This window comes from Taudactylus pleione, unplaced genomic scaffold (genome assembly GCF_031769625.1).
Source record: "Taudactylus pleione unplaced genomic scaffold, aTauple2 ptg000212l, whole genome shotgun sequence".
Taxonomy (NCBI): domain Eukaryota; kingdom Metazoa; phylum Chordata; class Amphibia; order Anura; family Myobatrachidae; genus Taudactylus; species Taudactylus pleione.
In genome coordinates this window covers 11,263,174-11,286,486 of record NW_028284614.1, presented here as the reverse complement: position 1 = coordinate 11,286,486, position 23,313 = coordinate 11,263,174, and the positions used below count along the sequence as shown (strand labels likewise).

The 23,313-nt window shown below is 48.1% G+C and overlaps 2 protein-coding genes across 2 annotated transcripts in view; one reads left to right on the top strand and one right to left on the bottom strand.

Annotated features, from left to right (window-relative positions):
* The window catches only part of LOC148517754 (uncharacterized), a 23,028-nt gene extending 16,791 nt beyond the window's left edge, over window positions 1-6,237 (top strand). Inside the window, exons 4-6 of the mRNA XM_088478317.1 lie at window positions 214-321; window positions 3,121-3,232; window positions 5,742-6,237. Of these exons, the coding sequence (XP_088334443.1) occupies window positions 214-321; window positions 3,121-3,232; window positions 5,742-5,843 (322 nt within the window). The 3' untranslated portion in view covers window positions 5,844-6,237. The remainder of the gene's footprint in view (window positions 1-213; window positions 322-3,120; window positions 3,233-5,741) is intronic.
* MCAT (malonyl-CoA-acyl carrier protein transacylase) lies at window positions 5,662-23,313 on the bottom strand. Its single transcript, XM_088478316.1, has 4 exons — window positions 22,745-23,313; window positions 20,560-20,647; window positions 17,826-18,043; window positions 5,662-9,418 (listed from the first exon to the last, which is right to left on the bottom strand). Exons 1-4 carry the CDS (start codon window positions 23,183-23,185, stop codon window positions 9,011-9,013), a joined length of 1,155 nt encoding a protein of 384 aa, XP_088334442.1. The 5' UTR covers window positions 23,186-23,313; the 3' UTR covers window positions 5,662-9,010.

The window sequence follows — 23,313 nt, the reverse complement described above, 5'->3', positions numbered from 1 at the left end:
TGATATATTCGTGGTCTAATCAAAGTGGAATTTTAAGTTCTGGGTTGTGCTACACATGATAGGAATATGCTTTTACGTCATAACTCACCGTATATAACATTATTCTGCATATATAAATGTATGATATGTGATATCTTACACATACATACATATTATAGCGCTGTCACTTGTGTATTTTTATAAGTAAATAACATCTGTTTTTCTACACTACAGCTCTGCAGCGCAGATTGGTCAGAGGTTGGCGGTCATTGGAGATGAATTTCACAGGCAATACGACATGAGATTTCAAAACAAGATGGCGCACGTTATTCGTGAATCTATGTACGTGTCCGCATATTAACTAATAACGATAGTTAATATCACTGTAGGCTTCTGCAAAAGGTGCAAGCTGCCATTTACTCGCAAAGTACGTTGTTTGCTTTAGGAAAGGATTTGGTTTAATGACTCGGTACAGAGTCCTTTTTAAAAAGGTCATTTGGCGGATTACACAAAACAACGCTCACTGGTAATTACATCATTTGTTCTTATAGGAGTGTTGGAAAAGCAGAGATTTAAATTGTTCTCTCCTCAGATTATTTATATAGTGCCCACATATTACCCAGCACTTTATAGAGAATATTTTGCCCACTCACAACAGTCCCTGCCCCAGTGCAGCGTACAATCAATATTCCCTTCCACACACAATACACACATGGGGTCATTTCTGTCAGAAGTCAATTAACCAGTTTGTTTTTAATAGAGTGTGGGATGAAACCAGAGCACCTAGTAGAAACCCACGCAAACATGGGGAGAAAATACAAACTCCACACATAAAGGGTCTTGATCCGAGTGCTGTGAGGCAGTAATGTTAACCACTGTGCCACTGTTCTGTTCTACCTTGGGCACCTTGAGTACCGAGCTTGGGAAACTCTGGTCTAATGCAATTTTTAAGGATGGTATTGAGACTGGCCAGGAGCCGGACATAGAAGGCAATACACAGCTAAAGGAGTCCCCGCATTGGATGTTAGTGTCATCATGTGATTGGCTGACTTCCTACCATTGGACAGCCCTCTTCAGCCATTTTACTCCCTGCTGCTTTTAAGCTTCCAGGCCAATTGTGATGCATATTGCAATGGGATGAATGTGTGCAAATAATCTTGTTTATTGGACTTTTCTTATTTTCTATGATGAGGGTAGTAAGGTTCTTTGCAAAGATTACTGTTTCATACAGTTGTCATTGTTTTTCTTCCCTTCCCCATTATCTTCTCATACAGCCCTCTGGTCAGTCTTATCCTATTACAATAGAGTAGTTGAGGGTAGGGCCTAGTGGCAAAGGGAATGTGTCAGGGTATGGGGGATTCACCGGGGGACTGGTAGGACTAGAAAGAATTGAAACTGTGACAGAAAGCAGCCTCAGCTGCCTAAATGATCTCATAACCCACATGAAGGGATACTGTGAGGCCATGCTTAGTACAGACCATATATATCTCTGTGCTAGGCACACGTAAGCAAAGCATTTTGGTAGGCGACAGTCCGTTGAATGGGTAATCATATGAACACACATTTGGATTGGAGATAATTCTGTTTGCTCGCACCTCTTACTCTCTGTATGAAGGCTTGTGGTCTGTAATGTTTCTGTTGTCAAATATTTGTTCTTGTTGTTGCTCTTGAAATAGTGTTTTACATAACCGGCATTTCAACTCCGTGCAGCTAAGCAGGTAGCAGTATAATGGGATATCAGGCTGCTTTATAGCAAAAACAGGCCCATGGCCATACAGCACGCCAGGGTATAACATCACGTATGTATTATATACATGTATCTGTATAATGTTATACGATGCCTTTTGGATATTGATCCACTTTTCCATTAGGTGTCAGAATGATTAGCTTGCACATTGTGTCTCTCTCAGACCTATGCAGTGCATAAAATAATGGGTCTGGGTTGATGGTAGCTCCTCTCATCATATCGTGTAGCGCTGGCTATAGCCTGCACAATAGGAGGCGAGGAGCGATGTGCCTCCATACACTGCACGATCCAGGCCAGGTTTTAGCCATCTTCAGTCTGTGATGCTGAGCGATAATCGTACAAACCATCGTGAAGTGAGTGGCCAGCTTAACAATGCACTATCGTACCTGGGAAGACGTGTCCCCCCCCTTCCCCCCAGGATGTGTGTGTTGGGGGGGTCTGGGAAACTATGGTGGATTCAGGAACATGGCAATTGGCTTGTGATTTCCAGGGTCGTGTATGCGGACATGGCCGATGTTGTCACACTTTGGGGGAAATGTACCGAGCTCTGGAAAGTGATAAATTGGAGAGTGATAAACTACCAGACAATTAGCTCCTGTCATGTTACAGGCTGTGTTTGAAAAGTGACAGTTAGGAGCCGATTGGTTGGTACTTTATCACTTTGCCAGAGCTTAGTACATCTGCCCCTTTGTATCCATTACACATTAGTAGGGTTTGCAAACTGGCTGTAACTAGAGATTTCACTTGTCGTATAGTGGGAAAAATTGAGAAAGAAGAGATGTATTCACTGTAATGTCTGGGAGCTCTAACACACCTGCTGGAGCAGACAAACATTGGAAAAAAGACAGGAGGGGAGATGTACCAAGCCTGGGAGAGAGATAAATTGGAGAAGTGGCCCCAAAGCGATCACCAGCTTTCTGTCATTTATCTGGCAGAGGCCGTAAAAATGTACGTTTTCAGGCGGAGCTTCAGTTCTTATTATTCTTTATGCGCAGTATATGAGAGACGCAGGTTGCAATAACTCTGTGACAGTTAACTATGGGAATCAGGACAAATCGGGGGGGGGATTGCTAGGTCATGACCATTGACAGGTGAACAGTGAGCTATGACAAACCTTCCAAGTTTCTAGGAGTTAGGGCAAATGTGGCTACTGTCATGGTAGCTGGACAGTTTCCTTAAATTGAGACTGTTTTGCCAGAATTAGGACTGTTGGGAAGTATGAAATGATGTTTTATTTTTTAGAGATAGAAGGGTTGCTAGAGGGCGGGACTTAGGTCCTCATGGGTGGTGCCTACAGGCTCTAGGGATGTAACAACAGCCTTGCATGGCAAAGCATTATGGGAAACTACTAAATTTAAAAATGACCATTCATGACCTTCTCTGTCATTTCACAGACGCATTGCCGGCAATTGCCAAGCCTTTGTGCTGAGCCTTTTAAGAAGTGTTAAGAATATCACAAGCCGTGTGGATCATGGTGTGACACAAAACCCTGGAAGAACGGCTCTGGTAAGTTTTGTAATCTCGCTGTATATTCGGGCGTGTCAGTATTTTTTCTGTTTTCCTAATCGTGAAAAAAACAAACTTGAGACAATTATTAAATAAAAACGAGAAAACCTGTTGCGAAAGTTTATTTAAAAAATGTTTTACCAACAAATTAATGGAGTGTATTCACTTTAACTGCTGCCAGGGACACAAGGTTTATAAGCAACATCTCAGTGCGCCTCTTTGCCAGCCCCGTTACTTATGCTCCTTACATTTCTACTACCGTGCGCCCAAATCTGTACTGTGACTCTGTACATGCAAACTCAGACCCATGCAGAGGCGGAAAAACACTGGGCGTTTGCATGAATGCCGACATAGCGTGACTCAGAGTCAGGTCCGCCGACAGTTGATGGCAAGGACTGGAGTATCTCTGTGCTGATCGCAGCCGTACGTTGGATTTTAAATTGCATATACCTTAAGATTCATGCAACTCACATTTGTAAATCTAACGTGAAAAATTTTTGCATCTGCATTCGGTGACCACCTGAATCATGGACCGGACCTGTCGCTTCTTGGCTACCATCAATGTGACGAGCGCTAAACACTTTAGTGAGGATAATTAGGTTAAGTGCGGGGAAAGGATTCGGGTGATTTATAAATGTGCCTCGGCAGAGTTTCGGTTCTGCAAAAAAAAACAAAAAAAACCCCTGAAAAACAAAACATGTTCCAAGCCTTCCGGATAATACATAACAATACCTGTATATCCAGTTTTCACCACTAAGAACGATAGATACGAATAATCTTTAACTTGTGATTCAAGAATTCACCTGCTTCCAATTTCCACTAAGCATGGCAGGGCCGAGTTCTGGGTTTCTGTTATAACCCACAGCGCCGTCATGGCTCCACCTAGGCATAGGTGCCGGATGTCACTGGGACTGAGCAGGGGTGTATCTAGGGATCAAAGCGCCCCTGGCAATGTAATGGACTGATGCCCCCCTATGCAGTGCCCCCAGTAGTAATCCCCCCTATGCTGCATTGCCCCCAGTAGTAGTCCCCCCTATATAGTGCCCCCAGTAGTAGCCCCCTTATACAGTGGCCCCATTAGTAGTCCCCCCCAATGCTGCATTGCCCCCAGTAGTCCCCCCAAATGCTGCATTGCCCCCAGTAGTAGTCCCCCTATAAAGTGCCCCCAGTAGTAGACCCCAGTACTAGTCCCCCCCCCTAAATTGGCCACCCCTACACAATGTCCCTAGTCATGGGCATCCCCCCATAAAGTGCCCCCAGTGGCAGTAACCCCCTTTTTCATTGCCCCCCCTGCAGTGCCAGGCTTGCACACATACAGAAAAAAAATACAACTTACCTGATCCCTGCTCATGACATGATCGCTACTGTCCTCTCTGAGTCCCAGCCCGTTCTTCTCCTGCATAGGAGAGACATCATGACATCTCTCCCATCGCATGCTGTGGGGGTATTCAGAAGATGGAGCTCATAAGTGAGCTCCAGCCATCTCCCTTCTAAGACTACGCAGCAGCAAATGAGAGTCTGTCTGACTCTTATTGGCTGGCTGCTATTACAAACACACAGCTGCCGCTGGCGGCTGTCTGTATGTAAACTGTGTAGGGCAGACTGCGCTCACTGCTGTCTGCCCTACACTTGTGGGGCTGGGGGACTTGTCCACCTCTTGACTGCTGGTGGCACTGCCAAACGGCACCCCCCCTTTGGTCGGCGCCCCTGGCGAGTGCCATCCTGGCAATGGGTAGATACACCCCTGGGACTGAGCATTGGTTCTCCCGACAATGTAATTGCCTTTCAAACATTTTTAATGCTGGCCACATACTAGGTGCCAAAGTACCTGATCCGGCCAAACGGACGCGGTGCTGAGCAACGTGAGGATAATAGACGCACCTCCGTACACTGCATAATGTGTGGCTACCATGTACCGTTCACAGCATGTAATCGGCAGAACGTTGGTCTGGAAGATCAAACGTGTTTGATAATCAAAACAAACCTTCCTGACGGTTTTTCAGCCGTTGATTATCGCCATCTACATGCACTGAGCGACAATCATTCCAAACGGTCGCGCGTCGGCCAGATCTGAACGATTATCAGCGTTTCAGCAGCTTATCTGACTGTAAGTAAGCTTTATCTCCAGGAGGCCACACAACGCTGGAGCTCCGTGTGCCGCGGTAGCGCAGAGAATCTTTTGTCACGGCACAGCACGATTAGAAGGGCTGTTTAACGTGCAAGGAGGCTAGATGTATGAGGACACATCGGTACCTGCAGTTTGACTTATGTCAAAGTTTAATTCAGGTCTGTGCTTCCTCTGTATACATGTCCTGTATTACTACAATATTCTCTCTCTCTAAAGCAGAACGGTACAAGTCTCAGCCTGAAAAGCATGCAGACCCCCCCTCTCCCCCCCCCCCCCCCCCAAAAAAAGTACATTTCCCATAACTTGTTTTAAAGTAACTACAGACCTTCCAGTTGTAACTATAACCATCGTCATCCTTTCCTTGTCTATCCCCCTCTACAGGTATCCACGAGGGATCCAGGGACCACACTCCCGAATGTGCTACTTCTGGCTGCGCTGGTTGCAGTCTGCGGACTCGTTATCAAGCTGGGACTCGATGACTGAGAAAGATGGAGGATGTTATGAGGCCACGGCAGGACTCTGGTCGATGCGTGCCACCCAGGAGGTGCCAGTCATACACTGAGATGATACTTTTTATATTTTAATTTTTCTTATAGTGCTGGGTCACTGCAAATTTGTTTTTGTATGAGAAATGTCAAATTTTGGTGGTTGCTAGTTTTAAATTAATTCAATGTATTGTGGGTTTTACGTGGCCACGATTGATGACTATAGATCTTGCACTTAACTTGTATTCCTCAGAGGTCCATAAGACAGGTGATTTTTGTACATGTGAGAGAAGGAATGCTGGCCATCCTCTTCTCAGCCTGACCTCAAGCTGTCTCGCAAATCTTTAAATCAAATGTTTAATAAAAACAATTTCAGTAACTTGATTGCTGAGAGATGGTTACTTTGGGTCCTTACGTGTGCTCTTTGTGTGAATGTATAGCTGATCTTGCAGCTGGCGAATAGCAACATTGTATAAGAAGCAGGCAGCAAAGTAGTTTCCATGACAACAGAGTACAAGACGCAGGCAGCAAAGTAGTTTATCTGACAGAGTATAGGAAGCAGACAGCAAAAGTTTCTCTGACAACAGAGTAAGCAGGCAGCAAAGCAGTTTCCATGACAGAGTATAAGAACCAAGAGCAAAGCAGTTTCCATGGCAACAGAGTATATTAAGCAGGCAGCAAAGCAGTTTCCATGACAACAGAGTATAGGAAGCAGGCAGCAAAGCAGTTTCTATGACAACAGAAAACTTTGCTCTGGCCAGAAAAGCATGTTATCCTAACAGATAACACTAATCACACTTCTTACTGCATCCCATACTAACTGAAAAATACCCGTTTTTGGGGGATATTTGAAAATATTTAGTATCCCCCAGAGGTATTATGGAGGGATCATAGGAGATTATATCTCCCACATCTGCTGCTGTCCCTCAATTTCCAACAGCAGCCGCAACCCCCATAGGTATCTATAGGGGTTGAGATGCGGTCAGATTTACAAAAACTCAGGCTATTCCGGAGTTTGGCCTTCGCAGCCAACGTCATCTGGGCTACACAATGCAAATATTACCGGGAGAGGGTTCAGGAGAAGCCTTTCCCGGCAATGGCCGCCGCGCACGTACGATTTGTAGACCAAGTCCCGGCACAAAAGTGCAGAGGCCGCTGATGTGGTCACATCACTCCAAGCACATCGCAGGGACAGGCTCCTTTCAGGACCGCCCTTGTCCCTTAATGTACCATTTGATACATACCAGCGTTATCATCGCACATCCTGCAATGTGATCATGGGCGCTAGTATCGCACCCAGATGGCATTGCAGACGCGATTGTTGATAAATGGGCCCCTACAAGAGAATTTGACAACCCACCAGGATTATGGCAACTTTTTTTTTTACTCTCTTGAAATAATGTTGCTGCACATATTAAGAGTCTGCAGCACAGAGGTGAGGTCACATTTTCTACCATTAGGCAGCAGATAATTCAGTACAAATCTTTCCATAATCACCGCGGAATGAGGAAGAATAGCCCTGCATCAGTTCAGAGGTACTGAACTCCAATGACCAAAGTTCTGCTCATTGTATTCATGTAAACACGGATCTAATTGGACACTGGGGACCTCATTTCCTCATTATCCAATTTCAAGAAGTGAAACCAGAGTGGTGTTTACACAACACCCGACAATAGTGAGAGAGTATCGCGTGGGAGCAGAGCTGTACTGCCAGGATTTACAGGGATTATAGATGCTAATCCCACCCGCTGGTAATCATTCCAGCGATAACAGGGAATATAAAGTAAAAGGAGAACTGTGATTTAATCAAAACTAATACCCTTTCCCATATTACACATCACCCAAAGCATACAGTACTCACTATAACCTGAAGGTGTCACTGCTATTTAGGCAGAATATTACATGATTAAAGTACATCATCTACTCCAGGTCGTGTTTTCAGGATTTCTGTCTGTGGAAGCAGGTGGGATACGTACCGACCCAGGAAAAAAAGATGACCTCCAAATCATGACCTGTTGGTGGTACTGGAGGACTGGAATTGGGAACCACTTACCTACACGGTATACAGTCAGAATGTCGACACACAATTTCAGGAGTAGGCTGCAATTAGCATTAGAGTGAAATGTATCGCTAAATCCCGCTGTCGACACTCACAATGTCGATAGCCAGGCAATATCAACTTTATGGTAGCTGTTGGCATTTTGAATGTCGGCATAATATACCATACCGATCTACATATACTCAAGGCAGTGGAGAATCTAGTGACATCACTTGGATGCATGTGGCACTGTACCAAGCCGCCATATACTCGGAGCTTTTATTCCATATCATTTAATGGTAATCTGTAATTGTCACTGTTTGCAGTTGGATAATGACACAAAGCTGTTCTAGACATAGTTGTATCGGATGCAGGACCGCGTGATGTCCATGGGAAGAGAAAAAAAAATAAAAAAATTGTTGCCTGATGATATAAACAAACTGGTGAAAAGCACAAAAGAAATGAAAAAACCCTGGAAACATAAAACAATGAATACATAGTAAAAACTGCAGGAACTTCCATGCAAACCAAAAAATAGCTATTTGTAAATGGCATATTTGCAGATTTAATTTCACAAAAATTAGAATCCCCTGTTGCTAAAAACACTGGGGCGCCATTGTTGCATGTTCAGGTTCAGTATAGCTCAATGTACAATAGTGTTGTTGTATTTCCACTTGCACACGGGGGCATCAGTAGTGCCCAGAGATTAGAGAAGAGTTTCATACACAGAGGGACAGTTATGAAAACTGGAGCATAGATGACTATGCAAAACAAGCGCTGTAACCCTTAGCAACCAGGTCTGTCATTTTTAAAGCACAGAGTATGCCAGAGAGTGATGAATTCTGCTTCGAAAATTAACATCCAAAATATAAATTTTGTATTCTCTATGAAAGCTACACATATAAATAGAGAAAATATACTAATTTATCTAGAAAAAAGAATTTCTGTATGAGCCGTGTATGAAAACTGCTCTCTCAACACATCCTCTGTAATCTTCCTCGAGTCGGTGACAAGGTTGCAAGTAGAGCTATAACTATTACTAGCAACCATGGGTAAAGCAACTAGTACTTTGGGTTTAATTTTAAGCGATCGCTCAGGAATCCAGGAAAAGATTGAAGTTGTTACAGTCAGTCGTTTTCAAAAACATCAATGTTTTTGTAAGATCTCCAAGCCTTTAAATTGCAAATCTTTAGCATTGTCCCCAGCTGGATTCCTGGTCCCATTTCCAGGGTCCAGGGGAATTCGATTCCTTGTCTCCTTTCGTAGATGGCATGCATTATCTGCTCCCATTTCACAGGGGAAACCAGCTGCTTGGCGAGGAGATCCTGTATACCTGCCGCGTGTCGGTACCGTTTTCCGTCGACGTTACAGTACACGTTAACGAGCGGCTGCTTGAAGTTTAAGGTCTTCAGAACTTTCTTGAGAGGTTCCACGGCGGGTTCCATCAGGCGAGTGTGAAAAGCCCCGCTTACTGGCAGCACCTTAGTACGGGCAAAACGGAATTTCTTGGAATTGTTTTGCAGAAACTCAATGGCCTAGGATAGGGGTAAGAAATGAAGTGAATTACCTGTAGAGCAACAGGACGCTAATTATTAAACGTAAGACACCAAGTTCAAACTACAAAGTGCCAAATGCTAAAAAAAGACATTCCTCATTTAACGACCGAGTACTCGGTTGTTAAGAGAGGACATATAGTAACCGGGAAGCAGCAGGACCCAGGCTGAGGGTGACACGTACCTGTGTGTGCCCCCACCTCCTCCGAGAGAACGCCCCAGTTAGCTGGTCGGAGTGCCGGTCCGAAGTCCGAACGGTCGCTAAATAGGTAGGTCGTTAAGTGAGGAATGTCTGTTGTATAGTTAATGAGCATGGCCAATATCTACCAAAAGTAGAAAGTTAGTTGCATATTATCTGATTCAAAATACAGATGTGTCCTCATACACTGTGGCTCAAGTCGCGGCAATTAGCCCCTCTCGGAGCGTCATGTGCTGGGCGATTCGGCCGCACCGAACGTTTTTCTCGCGCAAAAATTTTCATCTTATACGCCTGAGTGAAGCATCTGGGAACGACAATACTACATTACGCTGATCAATTTGATGTGCGACGATTGTATATGATGCGTGCGACTGAGATGGGAATTCAATTGCACATGATAATTTCTCGTGCAGTAAAAACGCGACTTTACCGCAATTTTTTTTCTGGCCAACTCAATTACCCCTTAGTTTTTACCGCATGAAAAATTTCCCGTTTCCCAATGAAAACACATAGGATAAGTTCCCGGATCCATGCGCTTTCGCAATCACAGCCGCAAAATAGTCCCAGCTTTCGGGGACAATTGAATACCTCCCGTGGATTCCCCATGAGTCTTAATCTGTGTAAGAACGGCTCCGATGCAGCGGCCGGAGCTTTTTCTCAAGCCAAGTCCACTGTGCTTCATCTGCGACTTATTGAAACTAAGGCCCTCATTCAGAGCCGTACGCTCTGAGCAGAGCGCACGCTCTGAATGAGGGCCGCCCTCCATAAAAATGGAGCGTCCTCCTGGACGCTCGTATAGCTGTGGGTCACCACCCACAGCCTATACGAGCGTGCAGTTTGATGGCCGCGATGGTCTTGACCATCGCGACGCGACCATCGAAACTGCGAGCCGGAGCCTGCGGTTGAGGTTTTCAACCGCAAGGCCCGGAGTGATTTTGGCTCTATCAGAGCCAAAATCACTCCCACTGACATCACTAGTGATGTCAGTGGGCCGGCTTCTGACGGGAGGCGTTCCCTTGGGAACGCCCCCGTCAGGGAGGCACGCCCACCAAAGGGGGCGTGCTGTCAATCAACATCGACAGCACGCCCCCTTTGATCAGACACAACGAGCGAAGGAAAGTCCTTCGCTCGTCGCGTCTGGCGCATGCGCACGACGGAGCTCCCTCCGTCGTGCGCATGCTCAGTGCAGACCATCGACCCACTTGCGAGCGGACAGCCGCTCGCGAGTGGGTCTGAATCAGGCCCTAATTCCTGAGCGGTTTAAGTTGCAGCCCAGCGTCTGTAGTACACGGTGAGCGGCGTTTCGCTGCATCGGCCATCCAAATAAGAGGCAAATAGGGAACGCTACAGCACACGGACTGTCCCAGTCGCGCCGTATGGCGTAAAGACATTAGATTTATGAGGACACATCTGTGGGTGAATTTTCTACAGCAGTTAACGCATGTAACTTGTGCATTACAATCGTTCTAATGCTCCGATTGGGTATAGGTTTGTTTCCTGAGCACAACGTCCAATTAAAATAATTATAAAGATTATTTAAGTTTCATTTTACACAACCCATTCAAAAATACTGTATCCGGAACATAATAAATAACAAGAGATATGGTAAGAACTTACCTTTGTTATCTCTGTTTCTACAAAGTCCATAGGGTCCACAGGGTTGACCTTGGGGTTATAGCTGGAACAGGATCCATGGGCACCACACAGTTAAGCTTTTAGCTCCCAGGATGCACTTGGGTCCTCCTCTATACCCCGCCCCCGAGCCACAGGCACCTCAGTTGGTAAGCAGCCTAGGCCGGAGGAGAATATGGAACAGAGAGAAGGAAGACTGGAACACACAAGAAACCATACTCACAGCAATAGGAGACGGAAAACCGGTGACCAGCCACACAGCCCATTTGAAGCCAGGTGCGTCAGGGCGGGCGCCCTGTGGACCCTATGGACTTCGTAGAAACAGAGATAACAAAGGTAAGTTCTTACCATATCTCTTGTTTTCTACTTCAGGGTCCATAGGGGGTCCACAGGGTTGACCTTGGGGATGTCCCAAAGCAGTTCAACTAAGGGCGGGGACGCTCTTGTGCTGAAAGGAGCACCCGGCGCCCAAAGGAAGCATCCTGAGAGGCGAAGGTGTCAAACGCATAGAACCTCAAAAACGTTTGAATAGAAGACCAAGTGGCCGCCTTACACAGCTGAACAGCAGAAGCGCCACGTCTAGCAGCCCAAGAGGGACCCACAGAACGAGTGGAATGAGCCTTAACAGAGGCTGGCACAGGTAAACCCTCTTGTGCATAAGCCTCACAAATAACGGAACGAAGCCAACGGGCTAACGTTTGTTTGTTGGCAGGCCAACCCCTCTTGTGAAAACCAAAGAGGATAAACAAGGAATCAGACTTCCTAACCGAAGCCGTCCGGTCTACATAAATTCTAAGCGCCCGGACCACATCTAAGGAAGTCTCACCAGCTGAAAGATCAGGGGACTGAAAAGCTGGCACAACAAGTTCCTGATTAATGTGGAACTTCGAGACCACTTTGGGCAAAAACTCAGGACGAGTGCGGAGCACCGCTCTGTCCTGGTGAAAAATCAGGAAAGGAGGGCGACAGGAAAGCGCCCCCAATTCAGACACCCTCCTGGCCGAAGCAATTGCCAGGAGAAAAACCGTCTTAAATGTCAGCCACTTGAGCTCCACCGCCTCAAGAGGCTCAAACGGAGGACCCTGCAGGACCCGTAGCACCACCGCCAAGTCCCAAGGAGCCACAGGAGGCACAAAGGGAGGCTGGATCCTGAGAACACCCTGGAAAAAGGTGTGAACGTCTGGTAGTATTGCAATCCGCCGTTGAAACCACACGGACAAGGCGGACACATGAACCTTCAGAGATGCAAGGCGTAAGCCGAGATCCAATCCTGACTGAAGAAATTCCAAGATCCTAGAAACTCGGAACACCTGAGGATCATAATGTCTGGACTCACACCACTGAAAGTAAGTGTGCCACACTCTGTGATAAATCCGTGCTGAAGCAGGCTTGCGTGCCCTGAGCATGGTACCAATAACCGAACTGGAGAAGCCCCAAGACCTCAAGACGGCTGTCTCAAAAGCCACGCCGTCAAAGACAGCCGACCCAGATCCGGGTAAAGGCAGGGCCCCTGAGACAACAGGTCCCGACGCTGAGGAAGAAGGTACGGAGCGTCGATGGAGAGGCTCCTGAGATCGGAGTACCAAGGACGTCTGGGCCACGCCGGAGCTACCAGCACGAGCATGCCGCCGTCCTGCTTGAATTTCCGCAGAACCCGAGGAAGCAGGGATAGCGGAGGAAACAGATACGCCAGGTGAAACGTCCATTTCACCAACAGCGCGTCCACCAGACTTGCGCCTGCGTCTCTTGTCCTTGACCCGTAAACGGGCAACTTGTGATTGCGACGGGAGGCCATCAAGTCCAGCTCCGGCAGTCCCCACCTGTCCACGAGTAGCTGAAACACCTCTGGGTGAAGCGACCATTCCCCGGGATGCACGTTGTGACGGCTGAGGAAGTCCGCCTCCCAATTGAGGACTCCGGGGATGAAGACCGCAGAGATCGCCGGAATGTGACCCTCCGCCCAAGTCAGGATACGAGACACCTCCGACATCGCTGCCTGACTGCGAGTTCCGCCTTGGTGGTTGATATACGCCACCGTGGTGGCGTTGTCGGACTGCACCTGTACCGCCCTTCCGTGAAGAGCGGGGCCGGACGACTGCAGGGCCCTGTATACTGCCCGCAGTTCCAGGATGTTGATGGGGAGAAGTGCTTCTTCCGCTGACCAACGACCCTGAAGCGACAAAGAGCCGGTCACTGCCCCCCAACCCCGGAGACTGGCATCCGTCGTGAGCAGGACCCAGTCCGGGATCCAAAATGGGCGCCCCTCGACCAGATGAGCTGTCTGAAGCCACCAAGCCAAAGATTGCCGAACGTCCGGAGACAACACCAGCACCTGAGAGCGGATCCGGTGAGGTAACCTGTTCCATTCTGATAGAATCAGCCCCTGCAGGGGCCGGGAATGGAACTGGGCAAATTCCACCATGTCGAATGTCGACACCATGGACCCCAGAACTCTCATAGCCGAATGGACCGACAGGCGGCAACGGCTCAGGCAACTGTGTATCCGCAGCTGTAGGGAGGCGACCTTCTCCGGAGTCAGGAAGATCCTTTGCTGACGCGAATCCAGCAGGGCTCCCAAATGAACCATCCGCTGTGATGGAATCAGGGAGGACTTTTTCCAATTTATCAACCACCCGTGTGCTTGCAGGCAAGCGATCGTCAGGTGGAGATGTTGAAGCAGTACCTCCGGGGAGCTCGCCAGCAACAGGAGGTCGTCCAGATACGGCAGCAGCCGTACATTCTGGTTCCGAAGATGTGCGGCCATGACCGCCATAATCTTCGTGAACACCCTCGGTGCCGTGGAGAGACCAAAGGGTAGCGCCCGGAACTGATAGTGGTGTTGAAGGATAGCGAACCTCAGATACCGCTGGTGTGAAGATGCTATCGGAACATGGAGGTAGGCGTCCTGGATGTCCAGGGACACCATGTAATCCCCCGGTTCCATCGCCAGAATGATGGAACGTAACGTTTCCATCCTGAACTCTGAGGAATTTGTTCAGAGACTTCAAGTTGAGGATAGGGCGATGAGAACCATTGGGTTTCTGCACCAGAAACAGAGACGAATAATACCCCGCCCCTCGTTGTGATAGAGGAACGGGAACAATGACCCCTGCTTTCAGCAAGGACTCTATAGCCTCCTGAACCTGTAACGCCTTGGTCTTGTCCTGAGAAGGACTTGTGCAGAAAAACTGGTGGGGTGGTCTGTGCCGAAAAGACAGGGCGTACCCCTGGGAGACCACTTCTCGAACCCAGGCATCCGTGGTGGTATTGTGCCAGCACTGGGCAAATAGAAGAAGTCGGCCTCCCACTCTGAGGTCCCCCAGAGGGAGGCCCGTCCCATCAGGCCGCAGGTTTATCTTCCTGCTTGGAAGAAGGGCGCCGAGCACTCCAGGCTTGCTTCTTGGGTTTAGAGGCAGTCTTACTCGCAGACTGTTTCGGGAAGGACTAACCTTTCGCCTTACTCGCAGACTGTCTCGGGAAGGACTGACCTTTCGCCTTACCCTGAAACCGAAAGGAACGAAAAGCCGAACTCCGAACCTTAGCAGGCAGTGCCGCCGAAGGGAGGAAGGCCGACTTGGATTTAGCCAGGGTGTCCACTATTTTGTCCAAGTCCGGACCAAATAGTAATTCCCCATTGAAAGGTAAGGCCTCCAGACCCTTCTTTGAATCAGAGTCCGCTCTCCAGGACCGCAACCACAAGGATCGGCGGCCAGACACCGCTGCAGCCGATACCCGCGAGGTCAGCAGACTAGCATCTAAAGAAGCTTCACCAATGTAAGAAGCAGCGTCCCTCATTTGTCCCAACAACGCCCGCTGGACATCCGGAGCGTCGTCTGGGAAGGTATCTTCCAATGCATTGGCCCACCCCTCAATGGCCTTGGCCACCCAGGAGATGGCCATGGACGGTCGGGCCACCGCCCCGGAGAGGGAGTAAATAGACTTTAAGCAAGTCTCAACTTTCCTGTCCGTGGGATCCTTCAGCGAGGATATCGACGGTAATGGTAAGGTGGCGCCCCGAGTTAAACGGGTGACATGGGAATCCACCGCCGATGGAGTTTCCCATTTTTTACAATGTGCCTCAGGGAAGGGGTAATTAGAAGCCAACCGCTTCTGAGGAAGGAATCTCTTACTGGGCGCCTGCCAAGCTACCGCCATATGATCCGTCAACTGATCCGACAGGGGAAACACCGCAGAAGCCACCTTAGTTTTTTTGAAACTAGGAAACTTCGACTTAGGAACCGGTGCCTCATCCTCTATAAGAAGAATAGCTCGCACCGCCCTAACTAGTGCTCGCACATTAATGGACGACTTGGTATCCATTTCCTGGACCGAGGCGTCCGAGTCAGTGTCATCAGGGACCTCCCCATCATCTGAGGAACCCTCTGAGTCCGATACCTGAGCAGCCTGTGTCATGAGTGGGCGTTTTGAAATCCTAGAAGGCATGTCAGTCTGCAACATTGACTGAAAAGCCGAGGAAGCGGCCGCCAAATTTTGCACGGAGTTGGAGAGCACATCCACCCATGGTGGAGGAGTCGCCATAGGGGCCTGAAAAGGTACCACAGGCTGCTGCGGCACAGGGGAAGCCTGTATATACATAGGCAACCCCGCATAGGGACCTACTGATTGAGACCCAGGAGGACGCCGCAATAACTGCGGGACACCCGGGGAATGGGGGATGGTCGGCTGGGGCACCGCCCTAGTAGGGAGAGCAGTCGGGACCGACAGACGGTCCGCAATAGACACCAGCACTTGAGAAAACATCGCCCACGGTGGTTCCTGCGCCAGAGAAGGTCTGGATGGGCCAGGAGCCACCTGGCATCGACTACACAGGCCATCCTGTGACAAATCCTCCCTATCTACTCCTGCAGAACAGCGTCCGCAGGAGGCCAACACCGGAGCCACTGAGCGCTCAACCTCCTCGTCTGACATGACAGAATATATTATATATCTGGCACCAGGGTAGAAGTAAAACGCACTCACCGGTGTGCTGAACAACAGCCCACAATATGGCACTGAGTAGCACACAACTGTATGTGACGGACCTCACAAATACGTGATCTATATAAGTGAGGTCAGTAGAAACGCCCCTCCCCCACACACCTGTAGGGCTTGTAGGAGAAGTAAAGGGATAGGTATAAGCTGACAGTAAGCGGAAAATAAGCACAGACAGGCAGCACTAGCAAAAGTCACATACCATGCAGAAGTAATACTCACTGCACCTTTACACTACAATCAACCTGCCCAGATTCAGTGTCTGGGAGGGCTATAGTGCTGTGTACGCTGTCCTTAATCAGGGGAGAGGTACACAGGGGGACCGGTCCGCGTGCTCCCTGAGATCTGCGCTGCCACTGGGAAAATCGCCGCTGGAGACCTCAGAGGAGGAGTGGCCGAGTAGATGCAGCTCAGCGACGCCAGACTACGTGCTGAAAGGCGCGCTGAGCTGAGGGGAGGAGCCGCTGACAGGGAAGGCTTCCTCCCCTGGCTGGCCATAACCCCAGGGATGCTGGCTTCCCGCTTGCCCCTTTATCCCTGGTGGTCTAGTGGTCCCACGGGTTATGGGGGGGGCCCGCCGCCACTGCCAGCAGCCTCCGGTCTGTCCCCAGGACCGGAGGCTAAAGGACTGCATTTAAGGCATTCCGCGCGCCGCCGCTAGCCAGCGACGCGCGGCTTACCTGAATCCCCGGCGACTCCGGCAGCAGTCCTGGGAGGTAGACAGAGTCCGGCTAGTACGGACTCTGCCCTCCCGCCGCGATCCCCAGATCAGTACTGGCGTCGCGGCGCCAGTCGGGGATCAGAGCGGCAGCGTGGGCGTCTGTACAGACAGCCCTTCGCTGCCGTCTGTAGTAAAAAGAGATTAAAAATAAATAAAATCTAACTTAAAATAAAAAGCTTCTGGGGGCTGCTCCTGCAGCCCCCCTGCGCGGTGACCGACTCTGGCCGGGCACCAGCTTACACTGAGGTGCCTGTGGCTCGGGGGCGGGGTATAGAGGAGGACCCAAGTGCATCCTGGGAGCTAAAAGCTTAACTGTGTGGTGCCCATGGATCCTGTTCCAGCTATAACCCCAAGGTCAACCCTGTGGACCCCCTATGGACCCTGAAGTAGAAAAAAAGAGAATAATAATAATTAAGCACTACAAAGTGTAGACAGCACAGTACATTGGGTAGATATAAAAGACAAACAGCGTAATTATAATACACAACAGCAACCATCACATAAGCAGAAGACACTACTGTGAAACCAGGGGCAGGAAGGGACAGGTACAGGGGAAAGGGTCGGGCAGCGGCGAGTCACAAGGGCCACAACAGCTCTCGATGTAGTTCCCATAATATGGGAAAGAGCATCTGAAATACTGCAGGGGGGTCAAGGACTAGGGGCACCGGTGGCATGGACAGGTGGCCTCCAACCCCACTAACGCACAGCAGGGAAAGCCATGCAGAAGATTATGACGATGGCTACCGTGGGCTGGAGCAGGTTGGACGCGTCCTTTAAGAGAACTGTATAAAAGGTGTAAGAAGGTAAATACCCATAACTATCACGCATCAACAAACACTCCTCACCTCAGTGTGTCCGGCAAGGACTCTGCCATCGGGAAACAGGTAATTCGCCACTTCACACACTGGGTCTTCTATGCCCAAAGTCCTGCAGTGCTCTTTGGCCTCGGTGCAAGCGTTATAATATCTGGACCTAGAGGTCCCAACCACGGAGAGCATCCGGCTAGGAACAGCTTCAGACGCCTCCTGCATGGCCTCCGCTCGGACCTTCACCGCGTACAGAGCTGCAACAGGGAAACATTGCAATTATTGTCTTTTCTACATGTGTAGGGATTTATGTGGCGGAGATCTAGCACCTAGCTCTGTCCCCTGTCCCTGTCTCAGCCCAGTGTCATCTGCTGATCTAGCAAGCAGACGCAAGGCATTCCCCATTCCTGTGCATGAGGCGTTGCGAAAAAGAAAAAAAAAAGTAAATACATTGTTAGCTTCATGGCCTAGAAATCTGCACCTATTTGCGCTATTGTAAAAAAAAAAAAAAAAAAAACACAACAAAAAGAGCAATATTTTCACATCTATGTTATTTTCCCATAAAAAGCTAAAGGTGGGTACAGAAAGCCCTGTTACAATTCACTTTGCGCAATAATTCTGTTTGCATAGAACGTTGTTATTATCTAAAGCTGTATTGCAGAGAAAGATTTGAGGGGGGAGGGGTCAATCCAATTAGCCGCAATGTACTATACCGGTGCAAACGGCAACAGCGGCACTTTACAGCAGCCCAAACTCATTCGAAAGAGCTTGCAAGCCCGTAGGGCTGAGAGGAAAATTGAGTGAATTTGGACTGACAGCGTGCCGCGAGCTGAGGAGCCTTTGCCGATGTTTACGTGCATTTTCGCGGCTAATTGGATTGACCTCCAAGGACTGGAGAATTCAAGCAGAGAGTTGCTTGAATTTCACTGTAATCCAAAATAATGAATATTTTATTTATTTAAAGAAAAACAAATACTTCAATAAAATATATTTACTGACAGTTTCCAAAATAATATAACTACTTGTTAACTTTTTTTTTTTCATATTCCCTCTTCTGTGACCTCACTGAAAGATGTGCATTGATACTGATAATCTGTTTTACCATAAATTTACTACCCTAGTGTCCAAATCCAGTTCTAGTAATGGTTTCTTATAAATATACCCAAACTTCAATCTGAAACATAGCAGAGGTATGGCACTAGCTCCACTAAACCTGCTATCAATTTCTGCATATATACATATGAAACATGATTTTAGTTTAACAGATCCCTAAGAATGATACCGCATCCATATAGGTTCCTGCAGGTAAATGTATATAAACATTGAAAAAAATACATTAACCCCCTTCATTACTTACACACAGTGATTTGCTGGGAACAATTGTGACTAAAGCAGCTGGATTTCTTACCATATCACCGGGGGCCTGTTTATGGGGTTGGAAGATGACCAGACAAACAGGCCAATAGAGGTCACTTTCCAACCACATAGGGCCAATAATGATTGAAACTATTTAAAAACAGACCACTATTCGGCTCAGGTGTTGATTTGGTCCACAAATGCAATAGGACTGATATTAGAGCCTGGGTGGCCGGCATTAGTTGTGCACGTGGGCTGTGCTTTCAGGTCTCAGGCTTACTGACAGGAGGGGGACTTCTCAGAAGATGATCTGGAGCTTGGAAGTCAGATAACAGACACAAGAGGGCCCGATTCAGCGGTGGACACAAGACGCGGCTGGCGGTCGTCTGTCTAAGGCTTTATGCATATGCCAAAAACCTCTATTTATTGCAAGATTTTATTGCATAATGTATTTATATATAAATGAGTAATTCGGAGTTGTGCACCTGTGATTTGTCTTTTTCTGTGCCTTATCCAAGACATCTCTGATACAGCGGGTCTCAATCTTTTTAAGCTGCTAGAACAAAATATGTTCTTCGATTGTAAAAATCGAGCAAGCAACCTGGAATGTCCGCATGGGGGCACTGTTCCACTGGAGCCTATGGGTGATATTGAACCCTCTCAACGGGATAAATTTACTAAAGTGAGAGTTTTTAGAAGTGAGTTTTAGCAGAGATGTTGGCCATAGCAACCAATCAGATTTTACTTAACATTTAACTAGCACCTTCTAGAAGATAATAGCTAGAATCTGATTGGTTGCTGTGGGCAACATCTCTTCTAAAACTCACTTCTAAAAACTCTCACTTTAGTAAATTTACCCCAACATGTCAATTCGTAGGAACGTTTATAGAACAAGTCTTGTTTTTGGAATTTGCAATTCTACACACTTCTTAGTGTAACACAATCTAATATGGTTTCCAATCTGTACAATGATTTAACACTCACAACTAAATCAATCTACAATTATACGTCCAAAAATGGATATTTTGTGATTATTACCTCTATTGTAGCCATGCTCAAATTGGGCAGATCTGTAGTGTGTATACCGAAGAGAACATATTTCAAGAGTGGAAATGGACTAATGAGACAAAACCAGGGGTGGGCAATAAGCCGCCCTCAAGCAGTTGTTGAACTACATATCCCAGCATACCTTGCAACAGTTTTAGCATGGCCAAATGGCAAACTTTTGCATTGAATGCTGGGATTTGTAATTTTACAACAGCTGGGAGCCCACTTATTGCCCACCCCTACTCTAAACTATATGGCAGCGTGCGCTGAGTAACTTCTGGTTACCATTAACAGAACTAGTGTTTTTGTCGCTTGCATGAGTCATTTTTCTGGGATGTGACGGATAAGTCTGTCCATCCAACCGTCTTACCTTCTGTAAAATCCAGCGCGCCAGAAAATACGAGGGCGGCGTACTCCCCGACGCTGAATCCAGCTGTCGCCACGCAATTCTCTACGGCCTAGAGGAAAAGCAAATGTCATATGGTCACACTTCATCATCTGTATCTATTAGCGAAGACTTTACATTTGATCCCCCGAAAGTCTAATACAAATATATCAGAGACAAGTCCTTTAAAAACATAACTAAATAATAAATACACTAATGATATAGCTATAGAAAATTATAAGTACTTAATTGAAATGAAGGGGGAGATTGATCAAAGCTTGGAGATGTGGAGAAGGATAAAGTACTAACCAATCAGCTCCTAATGCTGGGTACACACTGGCTGAAATATCGGCAGTTCAATTGAACAGCTGATATATTGTGGCCACGTCGGCGGGTGTCTACCAGCGATGTGTCTGTGCAGCACAGCCGATGACAGATATATCTGCAGATATATTGGTGCATCGTGCTGTGGGCCTGATTCAGAGCCGGATGCTCTGAACAGAGCGCTCGCTCTGAATCACGGCCCTCCTACTTAAACTTGGAGCGGCCTCTTGGACGCTTGCATAGCTGTGGGTTACCACCCACAGCTTATACGAGCGTCCATGATGATGGTCGCGATGGTCAAGACCATCGCGACCATCGGGCTTGTGACGAAACCCTGCGGTAGGGTCTCGCTGCCGCAAGCCCAGGAGTGCTTTTGGCTCTATCAGAGCCAAAATCACTCCCACTGACATCACTAGTGATGTCAGTGGGGCCGGCCCCAGACGGTAGGCGTTCCCATGGGAACGCCTCTGTCTAGCAGCCACGCCCCCGGCACGCCCACCAAAGGGGGCGTGCTGTCACTCACCATCGACAGCACGCCCCCTTTGGTGCGAGACCCGGAGCGACATCCGGGTCTCGCGCATGCGCACGACGGAGCTCCCTCCGTCGTGCGCATGCGCATTTGGGTACCATCGACTCGCTTGCGAGCGTCCTGCGCTCGCGAGTGGGTCTGAATGAGACCCAGTATGTGCAGGCGGTCAGTAGAGGCCGCCGGTGACTGACATCACAACTGGGCGGGCACATGTAAATGCCCACGCAGTTTTGACGTCAGGCACAACACATCGAGCCGACAACTGGCAAGTGTGTATACACTTACCAATCATCAGATCGGATGGCCGAATCATCATCCTTGTGTGTACCCAGCTTTACTGTCACATTACAGGTTGTGTTTGGAAAAAAATGACATTTAAAAGTTGGCCAGCGAGGCTGTAACTTCCTGCCATTGTACATGAACAGCCAATGTCTTTCTGTTGTGTCAGGTAGAGTAATTTTAAGCATTGGGTTTTTTTTTTTTTTTTCTTTTTCATGAATGATCTGATTAGAAAAAAAAAAAAAGGAGATCACATTACTAAAAATGTATTTGTAACATGAGCAATCCAATCATATGTCATTACCGTACAGACACAGAGTACAAAATTAAATTTTGTAGCACACCGGAATATAAAAATAAAACATTTCCCAAGCACGGACGTTGTAGACTTCATATTCTATGTAACCAATGATTTCCACTTCTGGATTTAGACAAACTGGTTGTAATATTGATCATAAATGGACTTACTGACAGAAATGTTTGTGCACAGGAAAAACTGTCTACATTCTTGAATACATAGATGGGTGATACATGTATGTCCTCCATGGGTGATATGTCCACGGGGGGTTCAGGCTTCCTCCCACATCCTAAATAAATACTGATAGGTTAAATTGGCTTTTGACATAATTGAGGCTGACGACGGAGTCTCATGAGCATATATCAAAAGCTCGGTGCTATTCAGAGTCATGCTTACGGGGGAACCAGCACTGAGCTGGTACAAATGCAGACACTAATGATGGCGAACGTGGCAGCTGGCAGAAAACCAATGGTCGGCACGGCTTTCCGCTTCTATGCGCACAAACAAGCATTTTAAGCTTATTTCTCTTTTAACGCTAATAAGGGAAAGACAGGCCCAAATTTAAAATGTACCCATGTCCTACACCCAGAGAAGGCCACCGCCGTGACCAATCCAACGCCTGGCACGTCCACTCACTAGTGCGTGTGCTGGGTCCCAGAGAGTTTAACCATAAATATTCATAGGTATAGTCCCGATTTGTCCCATTCCATGGGGTACCGGGATCTGGGCAATGGACTTACCGCTGGGTCTTCCTGACTGAGCTTCTCAGCCGCTGCCATGGAAGTGACGAACACAGCTGGCTGGCAGTGCACCGTCTTATTCAGCATCTCAGCGGGGCCCCGTAGGCACAGCTCCAGCAGGTCATAGCCCAGCACCTTGCGGGCAGCCAGGAACATGGCCCTGGCATTGGGGTATTTCAGGAGCCCACCGGCCATGCCCACCTGCTGGCTGCCCTGCCCAGGGAAGAGGATGACTGTCTTGTCAGTGGGGCATCTGTCTGGCATGGACCCTTCCCCCTGCTCTCTATCCACCTCTGCCCCCTCCAGTAACATGGAGACCGCCTTTTCTCCCCCACTGACCCTGGCAGCACCTGAGCCTGAGGCCCATCTCTGGCCCTGTGGTGCCAGCAGCAGCAGAGGTCTCCTGTACATGAGAGGCCGGAGGATGAACCCGGGCCCCATCCCTGCTGCACCACCCGCTATCTCTACCTATGCAGACTATACAAGCAGCAGCACCGGCTTCTGTTCTGAAAAACACATGGAGGACTCTCAGTCTGCCCTCTACAGCCAACTTCCGGGTGTGCCTTGCC

What these genes read in the sequence shown, in the direction of transcription:
- MCAT (XM_088478316.1), bottom strand. Translation starts at nt 23,185, where the DNA reads ATGGGGCCCGGGTTCATCCTCCGGCCTCTCATGTACAGGAGACCTCTG. An exon ending in TCAGTCAGGAAGACCCAGCG is followed by an intron (nt 20,648 to 22,744) that starts GTAAGTCCATTG and finishes CTTTTCCTCTAG; the next exon opens with GCCGTAGAGAATTGCGTGGC. An exon ending in TCCTTGCCGGACACACTGAG is followed by an intron (nt 9,419 to 17,825) that starts GTGAGGAGTGTT and finishes CCCCTATCCTAG; the next exon opens with GCCATTGAGTTTCTGCAAAA.